The sequence below is a fragment of the Fringilla coelebs genome, assembly GCF_963513975.1.
Source record: "Fringilla coelebs genome assembly, chromosome: 3".
NCBI lineage: Eukaryota > Metazoa > Chordata > Aves > Passeriformes > Fringillidae > Fringilla > Fringilla coelebs.
The window spans coordinates 5,447,616-5,465,067 of record NC_140030.1 but is presented as its reverse complement, the minus strand read 5'-3'; the positions used below and the strand labels follow the sequence as shown (position 1 = coordinate 5,465,067).

Genomic DNA, 17,452 nt, shown 5'->3' with positions numbered 1-17,452 from the left:
CATCCAAACCACTAATATGACCACACGCAGAAAATGAATGGCATTCTCAAGGAGATTTCTTACTTATCCATAAAGGTGTTTTGAAGCTTTCTTTCTTTATGCTACGGCCTGTGATGAGAACTTGCTTAATTCAATAACAGACGATATGAATTAAATCTTGCATTGTGAGACTTAGCCCATATGTTTTTATTTCCTATCAGAATTCTAAAATCTCAGGTTTGCCACTTGCTCTTATCAAGTGCATTGTTACCTCCATTGATCTGCCACCATTGTTCAAAGGATGAAGAAAAAACAAAGGTAAAGAAATCCCCTCCTTCCTTAGAATTTCTTAGGTTCAAGGGTGAGATTGTCTCTCCTGGGCATAGAAAAGTGTTTATCTCACTAGGTAAAGCAGACAGCAAGGTGAAATGTGATTCTTTGATAATGCTTTTGGCCTAGTATTTCAGAAAATAATTTTTTTTTTAATTCAGTTTGCATAAATTAATTGTTGCTTAGGAGATTGTTTAAGCATCAACTTTATCCAGCTCACAATTAAATGCTTGGAACTTACTGCATAGTCCATCCTCACAAGCACTGGGGCAATCCCCACAGGGCTCTCCTTCCTTGTAGGGTGTCTTCATTGAACTTATTAGGTTTCCCCTGAAACATCAACGTTACCAACATTAGCTATGAAGTCCCTACACCATATCTGAGAGGAAAACTAAATTGTAAAGTTGTTTAGATTTACACTCAGTTACTTATGTAACTTACTGTTACATTTATGCTCAGTCCTCGGTTATATGTCAATTTTTATGTGTGTGCAGGGTTTATTTGGAAACGCTTTGTCAGTGGGCAGAGAGGGGGAGGAATTTGCCGGGGTGGCTTTTGTGAGAAGACACCAGAGGCTGTCTCTGTTCGAGACAGGGCCAGCTCAAAGTTTCACCCATGTGATGGCAATTGTGGCTCTGTGATAACACATTCAAGGGAGGGTAAGTTCTACATGCAACAGCAACCAGCAGAGAGGAGTGAGAATACACGAGAGAAATCACCCTGCAGACACCCAGGTCAATGCAGAAGGAGAGGCAGAGGTGGCCCAGGCACCTGGGCTGAGGTTCCCTGGTGCAGCCCATGGAGAGGCAGCTGTGGCCCTGCAGCCCATGGATGTCCATGGGGATGCAAAGATCCACCTGCAGCCTGTGGAGGACCCTCCCTGGAGCAGGAGGATGCCTGAAGGAGGCTGTGATCCCATGGGAAGCCCTCACTAGATCAGGCTCCTGGCTGGATTTGTGACCAATGTGGGGGACACACATTGCAGCAGTCCAGTCCTGAGGGATTACAAGCATGGAAGGAATCCATGCTGGAGCAGTTTAGGAGGAACTGCAGCCTGTGGGAAGGACCCACACTGAAGTTCATGGGGGTCTCTCTCCAGTGAGAAGGACCCACAATGGAGTGGAGGAAGAGCAAGGGGAGGAAGGAGTGGCAAAATGGCCCATGGTGAACTGACCAGAGCCCCCAGTCCCATCCCATTGTGCTGCTGAGGGGGAAGAGGCAGAGAAAACCAGGAGTCAAGCTGAGCTTGGGAAGAAGGTGAGGGCTAGTAGAAGGCATTTTATTATCCTAGTCTGATTTGATTAGTAATAAATTAAGTTAATTTTCCCAAGCTGAGTCTCTTTTTTCCGTGACAGTAAGTGGTGAGTGAACTCGCCTGACCTCATCCTGACCCATCAACTTTTTGCCATATTTTTTATTTACTCCATCCTGTTGGGGAGAAGAGTCAGAGAGGCTGGGTGAGCTACTGTTGGTCAGTCAAGGTCAACCCACAACAAGATATTGTGAATGTGGAAATTAATTTTAGGCACTCTTTGAAATCATCACTTTACCTTAACATTCCTGTTAAAGTTTTTTGGTATTAATTATAGTCTTCACTGTACTGTACATATTGGTATGCCTTTCTGAACTGACATATCAAGTAAAATGTGAAAAATATTTATTTCTAATTAACTATTATGAAAATTAGTATTTTTTGGCAGGAATCATTAAATTTGAAAATCAGTGTCCCTTTTTTATATTTTATGCTTTTTCTGATTTGACAACTCTTTTCATGTGTGTTTCTGTCCTTTCACATTCCTAATACAGACTTCAGACCTGTTTCTCATCTATTGGTGATGTGCTCTGATGCAAATTTCACCAACTCCTGACTAATTTTGATGATGTAACAAGTACCAAAATCAGAATCAATACGTACGCGGGGCAGTACTGGCAGACGTAAAAGTAACTGTACGTAGTGTTGCTGCAGAAAGCAAAACCACATCCAATTTTATAAGAATTGTGCCAAACCATCTGTTGGTATAAGAATAAAAATCATGGGAGTATGGAAAATATTCATTTGAAAATCATTTAAATACAATATGCATCACAGAAATGTTTGCAATGAGGTTAAGTCACTTCATTTACCCTTTATAGTAAAAATATGATCCCCATGTTACTGAAAATCTGCTTTAATCCATATCCAACCAAAGAATATTCGGGATATAACAATAATAATTCAAGACACATGTTTATAAAACCTTTGATTTTGTATTTATGTCTTCATTCAATTGAAACAGTTAATGGAAATTTTGTATCCTGTGTTTTGTGCAGGTACTGTAGAAGTTTAGGATAAGCCATTGTCCAGCTCCTCTGAGTCAAAAAAACTCTGTTGACTGGAACAAAGCTATTTATATTTCCTTGCTGATACTTTTATAACCCTCTTTTTCCACTGTCTGGGCAATTCTCAAATGTTAAATGAGTTCTTGCTTCCTGAAGTCTTGAAATACCAGTATCGTTACTCTTTACTCCTACATACACTCAGACTATTATTTTCATTTTAATTTTGTTACTTTACCAATTATTTTCATTCTAATTCTGTTCCTTTGAAAGTTTTCATCTTGTTTTGTCAGGATAACTCTCATGTCTCCATTGTATTTAATTCCTTTAAAGATGTGAGGATAAGACTTGCTTAGCTAACATTTATTTGTTCAGCCTGAAATATAAATGCATATATTAAAATACATCTACCTGGGTGTAATGGCCAAACATTGCCCCTTTTGGTTTTGCCCCGGTTCCATATTCAAAATTTTTCTCCTCATTGTACCAGGCCTGAAGAACATCTGACCATGAAAATGGGGCAGAAGACATGAAGAGATTTTCACCACATTGTACATCTGCAAAGAGAATGGTGCTGAAAAAGGCACAGAGAATACACACATGAGAAAAAACCCAACAAAACAAGCCAGCAAAAGGTGGGATGATGTCCATAGAAATTCTCATCCTAAATGGGGCAGCAGGATGTTGTTTTTTTCCCAGCTGAGCATCATCACTCTTTGTAAATACTGAAGGTGTCACTTGGCCAGTTTGGAGCACGGCCTGTTTGGCTGGTGGTTGGTTGTTGCAGACATTCTGTATGACTGCAGGAACGCCTGCACAGGTGCATTGCAGGTTCATGGCTGTAATTTTGCTACTTGGAAGTTGCCAACACAATAATTACCCAGGTCACAACTCAGTAATCTTGGGAAAATCCCAATAATCCAGATTTTACTCCTGGCATACAAGAAAGTGTCTACTGCCCTTATCTTCTGTTTTTATTCAGGTCTAATCCCACTGCATTGGTCCTCAAATGGGATTCACCCCGGCAAAACCAGAGGATTTGGATTTTAGGAAAAAATATTGACAGGACTGTCCACATCTTAGATATGGCGTGGGTAGAAGTCAATCAGAAACACACTGGTCTGTTAACATGGTACAGCTGTAAATTCAATTTCCAGTGACTGACTGAAGTGTTAATCTGAACCTCAATGACAGTTTTAGGCTGCAATTTTCCAGGGGATTTAAAAACTGTAAGTCTGGTCTGAGAAACTACGCTTAGCACCACCAGCCAGTTTTACACCTTTGCCTTTTGCTTCTTTTTTCCCAGACATTTCCAACCAGCACATGTAAACTGGTAGCTGGCTCTAGATCCCTAGATTCCCTCTTTTCTGATGGACAATTTAGGAGAATATGCTTTATCACTATGATTTAATTTTTTCATTTGCTTTAGAAATGGGATATACCTATGTAAAACTGGGATGAGAATGGGATTGAATTTTTCTCACTCACTGGGCAGATTTCTACCTAGAAATTTCCATTTGTCACATGACAAAAAAAAAAAAATCAATACAGAATTAAAATTGCATTTCCCCCAAACAAGCAAAACCCCAAACTGGCCACATCAACAAGGTGTGATGTTGTTCAGTTCCACTCATGCTGCACTTACTGGTTCTCCTCAGATTAGGAGGACTGTGCCTTAAAGTACATTGATTGGCCCAATTTTGGGCATTCTCTGCAGCTGCAGGACACCATTCCTTAATGAAAGAAGAAAATATCATTCACACACTCATGAATAACCCCTCATACGTACCCCTCATAAAGGAGTAACATTTAGAAATTACATTTAAATAAGAAAAAAATCAAATGCGAAATCCTTTTCATCCCATTTTTTGAGGGGAGAGGGAGGTAGGTGCAAAGTTACTGTGCACCAAGGGAATAGGAACTGTGAAGCCTGATGAAGAATGCATCAGAAATAAATTAATTATGCTATGGATCTTTCTCTTCCTTTTAATTTTACTTCAAAGGAGACATTACTGTCAATACATCACAAATTTTTCCAGTTTTTTTTCCCACCTGCCCAGCCTTATGTTTCTCTTGGTGCTGGTTGTCCTTAGGAAAGGTCTGGAGAAGGAATTTGTGGCTAAATAAAATAATGTGACCCTGCATACAGTTCTGTATCTCTCATATAGTCCACCACTCATTAAAAATAGATTTACAGCACACAACTTACCATCTTCATCATGTTGCTGGCAGTTGGTTTTACTCCTCTCCTGAGGGCATTATGTCTGTCAACAATCAACTTTTGCTGCTCTGCTCTGCTGCTTGACAGAGCACTGAGAGCTTCAGTTTCCTAAATTGAAAAACAAAAAAAAGCTGTACTTCTGTTTTATTTGAATGTTACTAGATCCTGCATCCTGTGCAGGAAATATTAAAATACCAAAATTTTATTATCAACCAAGGAGATAATCCCAGTGGGGCAGGAAGGACTGTGGTCTTCTTTGTCTCCTAAGTGTCTCCAGGGGTGCTTTCACATGGAGCAGCATTTCAGTGGTTCCACAGTGTAGAGCTAAGCAATAATAACACAGATTCTTGTATTGTCTCTCCCAACCCTCTGTGGAGGACTGAGATATCCTGGAATGCCTCTGTGCCCATAATCTTACATTTAGGCAACAGAACCAGACTTATTTGCCAATATTATAATTTCCTAATGATGTTTTGTGGAAAGAGGATCTAAAAATCATCAGAATGTATGAACTGTGTTTATGTTGTGTTTCTCTTCTGTCTAGTTTTAAACTTCCTTATCAATGTTTTTCTACTGAAGAAATCTGTTGTTCAATCACAGGATCGTCTCTTGTGGTACTTCATTAGGACATCCCATTGAACAGAAAATTTTTATACCTTTCATGCCATAGATTTTCTTCCAATTCTGTCATAACTGATAAAATTTGTCATGCTTTCTAATTAAAAAATAGCCATGTGAGGAACTTAGCCTCCTCTTTACATCAATTCTCAACTAGTCTGGACTGCAGCATTGAGAGGAGAAATTGAAGAATTAGGGGGAAATGCAGTCAAGCCATCAGCCACAAGATGCAGAAGTAGCAAACTACAGATTTCAGACTAAGTTTGGCTTGTGAGGAACCACTCTGTGTGTGCAAGGGTTCAGGGTGTTAAGTAGCTGTTTGAGGGAAATCAGGGATATGGGCTGAGTGGATGGGACAGGCAAAGGGAGAGGCAGTACCTCAGGACCTGTAGGATGAGATAGGAAGAGAGGTAAGTAAATGATATCTGTAAACCTGTGTGGAATTCATGGGAAAAGGGCTTGATTTTTAGGAGGTCCAGATTATTGGATTTGTGTATGAAAATGTCTGGAAAATAGTTATCTCTGACCCAACTTACAAGTAATACTGAATCTTTAGATGTGTTTTTGTGCAAATGTGGAACCAGAAAACTGTTTTGAATTGAAGCAGACTTCAAGGACAAATGCTTTCCAGATTCTATATCTATTACTTCAAGAATATATGCTTTCCAGATCCTAAATATCTCATCAGACTCTCTGCATCTGTTTGGTGTGCATTGGAAAAGCCATTTTCAGTTGGTCTACAAGTGCCTCAGGGACCACCCAAATTTTACAAAGAAGAGATATGTATTCTACCTGTCCAGTGGATGGAGGCAGCACAGCTGTGAGACACAGAAACACTGCTGGCAGAATCATCTCTGAAAAGGTGGGAATGAAGAATTAATTTTCTCTTTACAGAGCTTTCGTTTCTCTGAATACAAAATACATCTTCCTCCTGTGTGTTTGCTGGCTTTTGCTCAAGTTCCTTCCTTCCTTCCTTCCTTCCTTCCTTCCTTCCTTCCTTCCTTCCTTCCTTCCTTCCTTCCTTCCTTCCTTCCTTCCTTCCTTCCTTCCTTCCTTCCTTCCTTCCTTCCTTCCTTCCTTCCTTCCTTCCTTCCTTCCTTCCTTCCTTCCTTCCTTCCTTCCTTCCTTCCTTCCTTCCTTCCTTCCTTCCTTCCTTCCTTCCTTCCTTCCTTCCTTCCTTCCTTCCTTCCTTCCTTCCTTCCTTCCTTCCTTCCTTCCTTCCTTCCTTCCTTCCTTCCTTCCTTCCTTCCTTCCTTCCTTCCTTCCTTCCTTCCTTCCTTCCTTCCTTCCTTCCTTCCTTCCTTCCTTCCTTCCTTCCTTCCTTCCTTCCTTCCTTCCTTCCTTCCTTCCTTCCTTCCTTCCTTCCTTCCTTCCTTCCTTCCTTCCTTCCTTCCTTCCTTCCTTCCTTCCTTCCTTCCTTCCTTCCTTCCTTCCTTCCTTCCTTCCTTCCTTCCTTCCTTCCTTCCTTCCTTCCTTCCTTCCTTCCTTCCTTCCTTCCTTCCTTCCTTCCTTCCTTCCTTCCTTCCTTCCTTCCTTCCTTCCCATCCATTTTTAGAACTAAAACAATAAAATTAATTCTCTCTTTTCATTTCCAAATTTCTGTGAATTAACTGATTTTTACATCTCATACTTCCTGCTGTAGCCCTGATGGAATATCTCCACAAGTACTCACAGGTATTTTTGCTTCCCTTCTTGCAGGAAGCCTATTGCTCATTTTCAAACTGCAGAATGGGATGGGATGCTGCTCTTAGCCTGTTCCTGTGTCTAGGTGAATCTGAAAACTCCCCTGCTCCCCTTTGCCTGCTCTGACTGGAGTGCTTTGGTTGAGAGGGGAATTAGACCCCGAATCCATCTGATCTCTGCAGTGGGTGTAGGAGTCAATATTCAAAACCTGCTCAAAGCTTAATGATCAGCACTATGAAATCTTGCATGTGAGCTGGGGCAGAACTGGGAAAGACATGTTTCAGGAAGATTTTTTTTTGGTTTTATTTGTTTTAAGACAAGTCTTGATTATATTACAAGCAATAAGAAATGACAACAGAAATTAGAGCCTTCTCTAACATTGTGATTCTTGGTATTTCCTATGCAGGGCCAGGAGTAGGATTTTGATGATCCTTGTGGGTCCCATCCAACTCAAGTTATTCTACAAATATCTGATTCTAATTGAAGAAGCATCCACCAGACCCTGGACTCCAAGACTCCACTTGCCTGGGAGGCTCAAACACCACTCCAGCGACCAAGGAGGTCACTGCACAGTTCAGGTATCTGCAATCACTCACACGAGTTACATTTAGCTTGTTTCTGCTCACCTCCCTCTGGCAGGCAAGCAGGTGACTAGAGTGGAATTTACTAGTTCTGGCAAATTTCCCAGCCTCCCACTCTGAGGGAATTTATGGGCATGTTACCACAGAGGTATATTAGTAGCTTATCTTGTTTGGTTTTGAAGGGCTGCTGATTTTAGTTTTAAATTATTCTTGGGGAGAGGCCAGTAGGGTTTGCTGATCCTTTCACATTCAGCAAAGCCCCTTTGCCTCGAGGCAACCAGTTTATATAAAACACAGGGTGCTCTGGAGAACACTGGTACTTGTGGAGAACATGTGGTTAAGAAAAACTATTCTTTTCCAGGTGTTACAGCAAGGCCCCAGTTCTTCACCAGCCTCTCACCTTGCTCTGGGGGTGACCCACAGTGCCCAGCCTTAGGCAGGGATGCTGCTCCAGCTCTGCTAAGCAACAAAGCCCATGGACTGTGACTGTGGGCAGCTGGAGCTTGGAGGCCAAAAAACTGGAAAGACTGGTCACATCTGTCCAGTTAAACTCTCACAGCCTTCAAAATAGGGTTGCTTATTCCAAGCACTTGTGTTTGAGGGAAGACCTAGTTGATCCAGAGGAAAACATATGAATGATTAACAGAATAAGTCATTGATCTCCTGTTCTTAGTATTGCTTTATGTCCCTTAATTTTAATTTTGACATCTCTTGTGCCTCCTTGAAGGGCTTTAGAATCACAGAATTTTTTTCTTATTAACTTCTCTAACTCGTATTTCTCAGAGGTGTTACAAAACTTTGCACTTTGTCTGACTTAGGTGTTTAGCAACAAAAGGTTACTCCCAATATCATGAAAAAATATGCTTTTCACCTAATTTCTAACTAGACAGTAAATAGAATTTGGGCAATTTTTAGCTGTACTCAAGTTACAAGCAAAAATATGTCTTTTGAGTGCAAAATATGATGAGATGCAAGTAGAAAGCAACTGTTTTTGTGCATAAAACACATATTAAAGAAAAACACTCTTTACTGAAATTATGAAGCTTTCTAGTTTGCAAACCAAGCTGAAGAAACTCACTTAGAGACATGGGCAAAGTATTCATTCACTGTAATATTATCTATGAATTAACTTACAATTAAATATAATTGGTAATTTAATACATGATACGAGTTTCAAAATGCCATTGGAATGCTTTTTAAGACCCAGTGGGTTTCCCACTCCAAGATATTAACATACTTTTGGCAATCCCACTGATTTCAACCAAATGCTTACAGTTTATGAGATGTAAATTTAATTGCTCTGCATTAATTTCTAGGCACCGGTCCTAAAATCAGTCTCTCTCTCCCCCTCCCCTGCTCCCCCTCAATCAAACATAAATCAGGACATGTGCCAAGTCTTACTGACTTTCCTGCAAATCCATCTGTATACCAGGATCTGCCACTGAAAGATGGTGCTTTAGCATCCCTAGTTTGCATGAGTTTGGCAAACTCATGAGAATATGTTTTTCCAGTCTCTCGTTCTAAAATAAAAAAATAAAAAGGTGTATCCTAAATTATTCATTTAATTGAATAACCATTACAAAATAAAATCCCAATTATTTTTTATTATCCTTGAAAAAGACCTGAAATAGAATAAGGTTTCTGTCATTGCACTTGTACAGGATTATTGCACAAAGGCTACTTAGCAGCCACTTTACAGAAGAGGAGTCAATTAAACAAAGTGGTAATTTTCCCACTCTGAAAATAGGTGGTGATAGAAACATGAACCAATAGAACTTACTAAGCTGAATGTATATCCCATTCAATGTGTTTGACCGTCTCTCTGTCCCTTTCTCTATGTACAAATAATTTACTAAGATGCTGCTTGATACAGGTGGCTTTTCTGGTGTTTTTGATTCTCCATACATTTTCTCCACCTTTTTGTTTTAGCTTGTGTTACACTATTGCCTATATAATCCTTATTTTTCACTGAAAAAAATCCTCTTCTGTCCTAAATTTTTCAAGAACTCCTCTGATGACAGGTTGTATTTTAATACAGGAAAAAAAAATGACAATAATTTAAGCCAATAAATCAAGGCAATCCTACCTTTTGTTTCCACAAAGATCAGAAGTTTCTGTCCTTCATCAGGAAGTTGTGGAATTGGCTGGAATTCTTCACTGGAGGGTGATTTATAGCTCTCCTGTTTCCTGATAGGACAAGGTGATTCAGCGTCACAGGTATTACAAAATTCACGTAGTGACCAGATAGAACAACAGCATATTTTTTAAGCTTAAATTCATCCAAAAAGAAGGTTGTTTGCTTGTCTTCTATTTTAATTTCCTCTTACTTCTTGTACTGGAATAGATGGAATACTCTGAAATGATTTTTGGATTATTATCGTAAATTTAAAATTGCAGTCAATGGGGAGGCCAGGTACAACACTCTCTGCTAATGACTGACACATCCAGTTGTGGTAACATTTGATCCTAATCTCCAGCAATGCAAATAAACTCAGCTAGCTACTGAGTTTTTTTGGTTTTTTTGGTTTTTTTTTAAACAATGCCTCCAGACTGACATTGTTGTAACCAAGATGGAATCTTGTCCATTGATTTTTCCATGGGAGTTTAAAAAACCTTGGGCCAAGTTCCTGTTCATGCTGTGGCTTCTTTACATCTGTCCTATAGTGAAAAAGCCAAAAGAGGAGACAAGGATGTTTCTGTAATTTATCTTAAAAAGATAAATCAATACTGGATAAAGATTGAAAGATTACCATGTGCTCTAACATTAAAATGCGTATTTGTTTTGGCATTTCTGGGTACATGGGGTGAGATGAGATGGATGGGAACACTGCCAGATCAAAAGGGCTTTTTTCTGTGCACTGACTGCTTCTGTCCATGCTCAATCTCCAGTAACTGCTGACCAGAGCAGCTGTCATTGTCTGCTTTTATATCAAATGTTGCTGTTTTTCTATTTAAATTCAGATCTCCTCTCTTCCTAGTTCTCAGCTTCTCCCTGAGAACTCATGTGCCTTCAGAACAGGCCTTTGCTGTTCCACACCTGGGCAAGCAGCACCTTGGCTCTGCCAGATGAAATGACTGTGGGGTGGTTGATGATTTGTAATTATGTGGAGAGAAACACACCGTCAGCAAGTTTGGGGTTGCCACCAAACTGCAGGGAGCAGTCCACATGCTGGATAAAAAGGCTGCCATTCAGATGAATCCCAAAAAGCTGGAACTGTGAATTGACAGAAGAGATTTGAAAGCAAACAATTGAGGGGACACCAATTGTTGAGGGAAAAGCTCTACAAAAATACATTAGGGGTTGGACTTGATCATAGAATGGTTTGGGTTGGAAGGGACCTTAGAGATCGTTTACTTCCAAGCCTCCCACCATGGCCAGAGATGATCTGAGAGGTCTTTTCCAATGTAAACGATTCCATGAGGAATTGCACAAGAGCCATCATGAACAATGAACTGCACTGGATTGGCCATGGCATAGTGCACTAACTGAAAATAGTGATTAAACCCAATTTTGAGCAATTCTAAAATGGTGTTGGGACTGCTGTGGCCAGTTTTAGAGTCCCCAGTACAAGAAAGGCAGAGTAAACTCAGCGCAGGGCTGCTGTGTTGGAAAGGGAAAAGGCAGAGTGACCCTTTTACAACACAGACTTGAAGTGGAACTTGGTGTTGGACCAGATGAGCTTCAGAGATCCTGCGCAACCAAAACTGTTCTAAGGTTATGGGATTTTTATGTTGCTTACACTAGAGAGGAACAAAGTGAGACTTGTCCTATTTTAGCTGTTGACAGGTACAACAGTTCAACACATTACAGTGGGAACCTCTAATTGCTGTATGAGGAAACGAGTGTTATTAGCATAATCATTATAACTATTGCTAATGAAAAGCTCTATGCATGTGATCAGTGAGCAATGGATCATAAGGTAAAGACTGCATCCTGTTATGTTTGTCAGTCTCTCTGCCTAATATACACTGAAACCTTGTGAATCAGCTCCCCACTCAAGTGTAAGAGCTGCCTGTTAACCCGAGAGAATTATTCAGAACAACAACCTATCCCCCAACGACATTTCTGTGAATATTCTGTCATGACACCTCATGTTGTTCCCATAGTTTATTTTCATAGAATCCCAGAACATCTCAGGTTGGAAGGGACCTCTAAAGGTCATTCCCGCAGCCTGTAGAGGTCCCTATGAACAGCAGCTCAACCTCCTGCTGTAGGAGACCCTCCTTTCCAGGACCCCCTCCTTTCAGGTTTGCATCACCTGCAAACTGGCTGATCACGTAAACCTCCCTTCTCTAGCAAGTCCCATTAAGTCTTAGGCATTTATAGTGATTCTTTATGCCTGGCATTGCTAATGAGAATGCAATTCCTTGTCTTTAAATGTTCATGCCAGCTCCATCTCATCAGTCATAAGCTACTGTTTCCATTTCTCAGGTATGTAGAGCTCTCTTTGTCTCCTGACATTCATCTTTTGTCCAGTTTTCAGATTTTGACCACGACTCCTTCAGTGTCTGGTGATGAATTTAATCTGTTAATTGGTATATCTTCAACATCTTTAGTTTTGTTATGGGAAAGTGATCAATAAACATTTGCAGTTTCTTCTGTATTTTCTTAGTTTTGATGCCTACATAATATTTCGGTGCAGTAAGCTAGATCTAGTCTGTGGATATTGTCTTACATATAGATCAAACCTATTTTGTTTTTATTTTCTCCATTTATTATCCCTATTTATTTGTACCCCTCTTTTATTTTGTATCCAGCCATCCAATATGTAGGAGAAAAAGCATCTGCTCCTTCTTATTTCTACAACATCTTCTAGAGTTCTCAGAACAGGGTCCCAGAGCCTATCACAGCAAGAACAAAAAGCACTAATAAACTCTATAAAGAATTTAGATTCCTCTATCTTTGGATATCCAAATGATACATATCTAACACAACATAGGTGTCCAGATTCTCACAATATTTAATAGACAGAGACACTTTTCTGTTTTCCTACCTTAAACTCCCATCTTAGTAAATTAGCTTCTGAAAGTATTGTTCTGTTCTTGTTGGCCACACAGTGACCCTGACTGGGAATAAATATCACAAAAACCTCTGAAACTCCACTCTGACAAGTTATTTTTGTATCTGGGAGTCAATCTCCAGATATCTAGATGCTCCTGGTATTTTCTGCTTTGTGGTTGAAGAGAGAGAATTAGAGGTAGAAGAAATCAGCTTTTTTCAGTGGAAGAAAAAATAACTGTTATCATAGGTTAAGATTAAGCTAAACTAAATTTATCAATCTAAAAATTATTTTTAAATGATTCATTTATTTAGAGACCAACTTTGGGTGACATGCCTGTTCACTGAATAAAGCAGAGACCTGAATTAAAGATGTCAAAACATTTAAGGTATTTTACCTTCACAACAGTATTCTTCCTTTCTCTTCTTCAGTCCGAAATGGGTGGAGTTTTCTCATTTTCTGTCTACTACAAACTGAAAACCCAGATGCTCAGCTGGAGTTCCATTCCTGTTACACAAATGGAATGGTCAATAAATTTATTGCTCTTAAAGACTTGGCAGTTTTCCCACTGGAATTTAAGATATAATCAGCCACATTCTTTTCTCATATTCCATATGATAAGAATTTTCTCAATTATTAGAGCATATCATTTTTTTATTAGCCTGAACAAAAGTGTGGTTTTTTCCTATGTATCATCTGCATTTATCTCAGGGAGGTAATTCAGTGAAGACTCAGATTACATGGCTTGATAAATATTTTGAGTGCATTACAGAGATTCCAAACTATATTAATAATCCTTGAATAAACTTAATGGCTCAGCTTTTATTTCTACCTCCATCTTGTGTTTCCCAGGGCTTTAATTCTCCAAGGAAACTGATGGAAGCACTGAAAACTTTGGAAAACAGCAGCCCAAAGGCTCCACTGTGTATCTCTAGGAACAGACAGATTGCAAAGTCAATCACTGAAGTTTGGTACTTCCATCTTAAAAATTATACTTGTTCTTCCAAGGGTCAATGGCTCTTTCATCCCTAACTTCAACTAAGGGCACAGACCCCAGGCTCTTCTGTAGCTCTTCCCAGAGCCAGTATCTCTAAGCCAGCATGACTCTGAAGAAGATTAATTTTTTAGTATTTCGGATTTCTGCCATAGCAAATGCATTTAGCAACAGTGCATTTATTTAGAGGGATTCTGTTTCAAGGATCGACTCGACCAGGCAATCACAAGAGAAATGCAGCTAAAAATGTAATTAAATTTGCATAATTTATCTGAAAGAAGTGTCTCTGTGTTTAGGGTGAGATGTTGTTTGCCACTATCTTAGCAGTATAGCAAGGCTGTGTAACATCCTTACACCATACCACACTTTTCTATAATGTCTCCTTTAGATCTTTGGTGCAGTTAATTCCCAGCATGCCTGCTGTTGCCAATTCTGATTTTAAAATGTCAAGAAGAAAATGTTAGATGTCATGGAAGGCAAGGTTTATGATAAGGTTTTTGTGCCTGGAAACAAAAAAAAAGATAGAATAGAAGCATTCTGTGGATTTTTATAAATGTCTAATATATATTTCATACCCGTTTTTGAGCTTGGATCATTGAAATACATCCATGGAAAAGTTGCAAAATTCAGTTTCAACATTGATTGATGCACTGGACTATGGAGTTCTGTTTCTCTTCTTTCCAATGTGATTTTTCATGTCTTTAGCCTGAGCAAACCCTGAATTAGTCTAAAAAAAGAGTACTTACAGGAGCAGCAGTGTCTTGTGTATAAGAGTAGTGATGTACATTATAAAGAAAACAGTATTAGATTTTAAAAATTTACTCTGATAAGGTGTCTAAGTGGCAGAAAATTTTGTTACCCAGCTGTATTTCTGGTTTTCTTTATCCCTGTGTGTGTTTATTTAACTATCCTTGTCTTGGAGAAGAAAATGCACTGAACAGGGGGGATTTTGTTCACACTGCAAATCTGTTTTTCCCCAGTACTTGTAGTTCTCCAGGCTACTCCAGTCCTCCTCTGGACACATTTAGGTGCTCCTTAATGGCAGTGCAGAATTACACCTTGTGGCCTGTCACAGGAAAGGAAACCCCCAAAACCTTTTTGATCTGCCTTCCACAAAAAGGCCTTGTTTTAACACCATGCATAGGAAATGTTCAAATTTTCCACATTTGGGGAGCTTAATAATTATTTCTATGAATAATGTACTTCCAGTTTGATTGAGAAACCCACAATAATTGGGACTAATTCAATTTTCTTCTAAGTTTGAAATCATATCCTGCTATCAGATACCTGAACATAATCCCAAATGGCTTTGAGGTCATATTGTCATGCTGAATCCTATGCATATAAAGATAACAAAAGATAAACCTTCTTGGTCAGGTATTTTTTGTTAGCAGACACACAAAGTGCAATAAACTTTATTAACTTACAGATATAAAGAACTGTGTAAAAATTAAGTTGAGATTACAGTGTAAGGAAGAAATGGAGATAATTCTACCGTGCTTTTTGATTTTTTTAAGAAGTAAGTATTTGCAATCTATACTTTATATCTGTGGCCATATCCTACATTGATAGCTTATATAGTCACATCCCTGTTGAATCCACCTAAAATCAAATTTTACCAGGGAAGATGACAAGACATTCTGAAGAAAAAATATTGCAAAGACCATCAAGACCACTTTATAAAGGTCATTTATGCACCTGAAAAGGATTTAATTTGAATAACTATGGGCATCTACATTTGAGGAAGACTTCTTTCACAGACTTTGAAAATGAACGGGTATTTCTGGGACATGTTTCCTTTGATCTCAAAGTTAATGTCTAAACAAATTTGTCTGTTGTCCTAGAAGTACCTATAATCATAATATTATGATTATTGAATGACCTTATTAAAGTTTCATATATTTTTAAATCTATCTTTTTATTTTAATTATTTGTATTTAACTTATTAATGAAAAGGATACTAAAAACTCACTTTGTTGGGCTGAACGTGTAGCAGAAGCTGAGGAAATTTTGGTGAAGGAAGGGAATAACTCATGAACTTCCTTGGAGAATTAATCTTTTCTGTTCTTCTACTCAGAGAGAAATTCTGCAGCTTCTCTCTGGTTTGTGTGGTTTCTCGGGTTGGGGAAAGACACCCTTTTAAAGACTGAGAAAAGGTAGAATTCAGTCAGAGCAAGGGGAAGAGAATACTAAATACTAAATTGTGGAAGAGAAAGCAAACTCTGTTTTTACATGAAGGTTGAATTCGTGGAGATGAACTGGGGCTTGGTGCTCATCACAAAGAAAAATAAGAAGGAACAGAGACGTGGAGAGAAGTGGGAAAGTTCAGCACTGTCGGGAGGAAACTGATTATTATCTCTCTGTCAAGAACCTCCAAGGATTCTAAAAATGTCAGTGATAAAGACATTTCTGGACATATCTGATAAGAATCAATGGATGTGCCCACTCTAGTAATCTCAGAAAAGGGGAAGAAATGTTGATTACAGGATGAGATGGAAGGAAAGAAGAGGAAAAGAGTTGGTTTTCACCTGCAGGAAGCTTGTGACTCAGTCACAGATGGAACTCAACTTCTGCACACAAAGCCAGGATTTCCTTTCACCTTTTCTTGAGAAAAAAATGTCATCATGGGGAACTGCCTGATGCTGAACGTGCACCAGAGGGGTCTGACCATCCTCTCTGGATGTGTCCTCAGCACTAAGTGTAGAGAACACTGAATAAGCTTGGATTATTTGCAAGAATCATAGAATCACAGAATTGATGTGATCTAAGTTGGAAAAGACCTCTCAGATCAACAACCAGCACTGCCAAGGCTACCATTGAACCGTGTCCCTCAGTGCCACATCTGCACATCTGTTAAATTCCTCTGGGCCTGGTGACCCCACAGCTTCTCTGGGCAGCCTGCTCCAATGCCTGACCACCCTTCCAATGCAGAACCTTTTCCTAATATCCAGTCCCAACCTCTCCTGGCCATGTGAAGCCATGTGCTGTTGTCCTGTTGCTGGTTACTTGGGAGAAGAAGCCGATCCCCTCATGGCTGGAAAAGAAGGAACAAATGTCTCCATGCATGGAGCCATGTGCTCCCACTGCCTGGGAATGAGGGTATCTTGGATTGCACACCAGACTGCACTGCTCTGTGCCATCACTGGCTGACACTCCTCTGTGCTATTTGGGTGACAACTTGCAAGGTGGGGGTCTCCAAATGCTCAGGGAAGTTGGAAGTGCAGGCGCAAGAGAGGATTTTGTTGCTGAAACATGGACGTCTGTTGCCAATTTTGCTGGAGCATATTTGAGACATATGCATGGTACTAACAGGTATTACACAGCACTTATGGGAGACTCCCCTTCTGGAGTGTCAGATGGAGGCAAGGTAGGACATTCTGCAGCACTTAAAATAACCCTAAATGTCTACATGGAGGTAAATGAATCCCATTCCCATTATTTCATATGTGATGAGTCAAATTGCCTGGCCTCAGCTATGCTTCTAGCTCTGGGGATTTACCAAGCATTGTCTGCCAATTGCTTCCTTTTTCTGTTTGAGTGTATCCAGGAGTTAGTTGCTCTGGTGTTTTTGCCTGCCTTTCTCTTTTTTTTGGAGTACATGATACTAAACACCAAAGTTTGGGCCACTGAGTTTAGCCCACTGTCTGATTCAGTCACTTTCCTTCAAATTTGATTTCATTTGTCTCCACTTCAGTGCCTGGCACTGTCTTGAGATGCTGTAAATTATTCT

At 39.6% G+C, this 17,452-nt stretch overlaps 1 protein-coding gene across 1 annotated transcript in view; it reads right to left on the bottom strand.

Annotated features, from left to right (window-relative positions):
* Nucleotides 1-503: 503 nt before the first annotated feature.
* LOC311151311 (cysteine-rich venom protein TEL1-like) overlaps nucleotides 504-17,452 on the bottom strand; it is a gene marked incomplete at both ends in the record, with an annotated part of 71,319 nt that continues 54,370 nt past the window's right edge. The window contains 8 exons of the mRNA XM_084201665.1: nucleotides 504-639; nucleotides 2,225-2,319; nucleotides 3,037-3,182; nucleotides 4,271-4,358; nucleotides 4,835-4,954; nucleotides 6,257-6,318; nucleotides 9,815-9,979; nucleotides 10,849-10,942. Coding sequence (XP_084057791.1) covers nucleotides 504-639; nucleotides 2,225-2,319; nucleotides 3,037-3,182; nucleotides 4,271-4,358; nucleotides 4,835-4,954; nucleotides 6,257-6,318; nucleotides 9,815-9,979; nucleotides 10,849-10,942 — 906 coding nt within the window. The remainder of the gene's footprint in view (nucleotides 640-2,224; nucleotides 2,320-3,036; nucleotides 3,183-4,270; nucleotides 4,359-4,834; nucleotides 4,955-6,256; nucleotides 6,319-9,814; nucleotides 9,980-10,848; nucleotides 10,943-17,452) is intronic.